This window comes from Penaeus japonicus, unplaced genomic scaffold (genome assembly GCF_977035675.1).
Source record: "Penaeus japonicus unplaced genomic scaffold, GWHDUDI00000001_assembly GWHDUDI00000027, whole genome shotgun sequence".
NCBI classification, from domain to species: Eukaryota; Metazoa; Arthropoda; class Malacostraca; order Decapoda; family Penaeidae; genus Penaeus; species Penaeus japonicus.
In genome coordinates this window covers 24190115-24192614 of record NW_028234429.1, presented here as the reverse complement: position 1 = coordinate 24192614, position 2500 = coordinate 24190115, and the positions used below count along the sequence as shown (strand labels likewise).

General features: G+C 42.8%; 1 protein-coding gene across 1 annotated transcript in view; it reads right to left on the bottom strand.

The window, feature by feature from the left end:
* The window catches only part of LOC122247206 (BTB/POZ domain-containing protein 6-A), a 22330-nt gene that overhangs the window by 1432 nt on the left and 18398 nt on the right, over positions 1 to 2500 (bottom strand). The window contains exons 3-5 of the mRNA XM_043006257.2: positions 1878 to 2111; positions 1170 to 1265; positions 580 to 716 (exon numbers count right to left, since the gene is read on the bottom strand). Coding sequence (XP_042862191.2) covers positions 580 to 716; positions 1170 to 1265; positions 1878 to 2111 — 467 coding nt within the window. The remainder of the gene's footprint in view (positions 1 to 579; positions 717 to 1169; positions 1266 to 1877; positions 2112 to 2500) is intronic.

Sequence of the window (2500 nt, the reverse complement as noted above, 5' to 3'; positions counted from 1 at the left end):
AGAGGAGAGTGTAGCATTGTACAAGACGTTCTTCCTAAACTTGTGAATAACAGATGCTCACAGCACATGGATATAATGTTGAGAAGCTTGTAAGCTGGACTCGCAAACATAGGGATGAATTTGCAAGCAGATGAATTCGCTGAGGCAAATGACAACATCAACAACAACAAAACTTGTGACTTAGCCTTTCTCTGTCATCTTTGTGTTCTTGTAAAGTATTGCCCAGGGAAACCTTGCAGATTACGAGAGATAGACGGGTGGAAATAGATATAGAGAGAAAAGGGAGTATATATTTAAAGAGAGAGAGAGAGGGGAGGGGGTGATATAGAAAGAGAGATTGAGAGAGAGAGAGAGGAAACGGGATATAAAGAGAGGGAGAAAAAGAGACCGATAGAGAAAGGAAGAGAGGGAGAGAGACAGATATGAGACAAAAGTTACAGATAAAAGACAAAAAAAAAATATATATATATCAAAGAGAATCCAAAAGAATCCAAAAAAACAGAAAAAGAAAGAAAGAAAACAAGACAAACAGTTCCTAAGCAAAATAAAAATAAAGCAAGCCAGGTTCTCGCATCTTACCACGCCAGAAGAGCCTTTAGGAGGATCACCTCAGTGGGGATGTGAAGGGGGCGCTGCAGAAGGTGCCGGAGCGCCCCGCGACTCAGCAGACCGAAGCTCGGGGAGGAAAGCACGGCCGTCGGGTACAGGTCCACTACCTGCGGGCGGGGATCCTTGTGGTGAGGGATGTCAGTGCTTCTGGTACTACTGTTACTACTCTGTACTTATACTACTAATGCTACTACTACAACCAATACTTTTACAACTACTATGATCATTGCTGCACAGCTCATACTACTGTTACTAGTACTTCTGCTACTACTACTACTATTTCTGCTACTATTGCTGCACTACTGCTACTAATATTTTTACTATTACTACTACTATTATTGTGTGCGTGCGTGTGTGTGTGTGTGTAAGTGTGTGTGTGAGTAAGTGAGTGAGTGAGTGAGTAAGTCAGTGAGTGAGTGAGTGAGTAAGTAAGTAAGTAAGTAAGTAAGTAAGTAAGTAAGTAAGTAAATAAGTAAGTAAGTAAGTAAGTAAGTAAGTAAGTAAGTGAGTGAGTGTGTGCGCACAAAGCAGCGAAGTGAGGCAGGCGTCTTGGCATTTACTTCATAGCAGCGCTGAAGCAGATGCTCATCCTCCAGAAGCACCGCTGTGTCGTACATCTCCGCCAGGTTCTCTGGCCTCAGAGTCTCCTGAAGGAACTGCGAGGGAAGGAACACAATTGACAAACCTTTCTATGAATAACAAATGCTATGATTCTAATATATGATTCATCAAAAGGGTCTTGGGATTTTGCTCCCATATCATCACATACGGACTGAATACTAAAGCCTTTAGATTGAATAACAAAAATGGAGACATCCAAACTTTTGAAAATATACCATGAAAGATAAATGAATAGATAGAGATATTCAATCATACAGGAGTTGAATGGCTATTTTTCATGTGGATTAAAGGATAAAGCAATCTGCCGTATCGCTAAAACAAAACAAAGTCCAAATGCACGCAAAAAAGGTCAGTAAACTTTAGAACAAGATCGAAATTAACTTAATGATTTATTTTTCTGTTGATTAAATTTATTTCACGTATATTACTATCATTATTCATCTATATCACAATCATTTCTCCTAGACAAAATTATCTCAATTACATAATTTGCTGTTGAATACAATTGTATGTACCTCTTTATCTTTATTCTTTATATCATCATCATTATCAACATATATCATTATCATTATTCATCAATATCACTATCCTTCCCATCAACCAAACCAACCAAACAAAGCCATAAAAAAGAAAAAAAAAACACCGACCTTCGAACACAGGACCATCAGCGCTTCCACTTGGTACTTGCTCGCCAGCTGGTACACCTGCACCGCCAGCCGAACCTCAGGCATCTGGATATGCCCTCGGTACATATACTCCAGAAGCCACTCGAAGGCTTCCGGCGGGTCCTCGTGAAGGTTGAGCTCCTCTCCTTCCGCCAGGGGGCCGTAGAGCATGGCCTCGAAGACAGGGGAGGTCATGGCCAGGACGAGTCTGTGAGCCTGGAGGGGGGTGGGGATGGGAAGAGTGGGGTGGGAGGGGAGGGGGTGAGGGGTGGGAGTGGGGAGTGAGGGTTGTGTTACCATGAGAGAGAAAAATGTTGGAGGGTTTTGGAAAAGTCTTCGAGAGGGAGGGTTGGAGGGAGGAGGAGAGAGAGAGAGAGAGAGAGAGAGAGAGAGAGAGAGAGAGAGAGAGAGAGAGAGAGAGAGAGAGAGAGAGAGAGAGAGAGAGAGAGAGAGGACAGAAAGAGAGAGAAAGAGAGAGAGGGAAGGAGAGACAAAGAGAGAGAGAAACAGAGAAAGAGAAAGAGAGTGAGGAAGGGAGAGTAAGAGAGAGAGAGATGGGGGGGGAGTGATAGAGAGAAGGAGAGAGAGAGAGAGGGAGAGGGAAA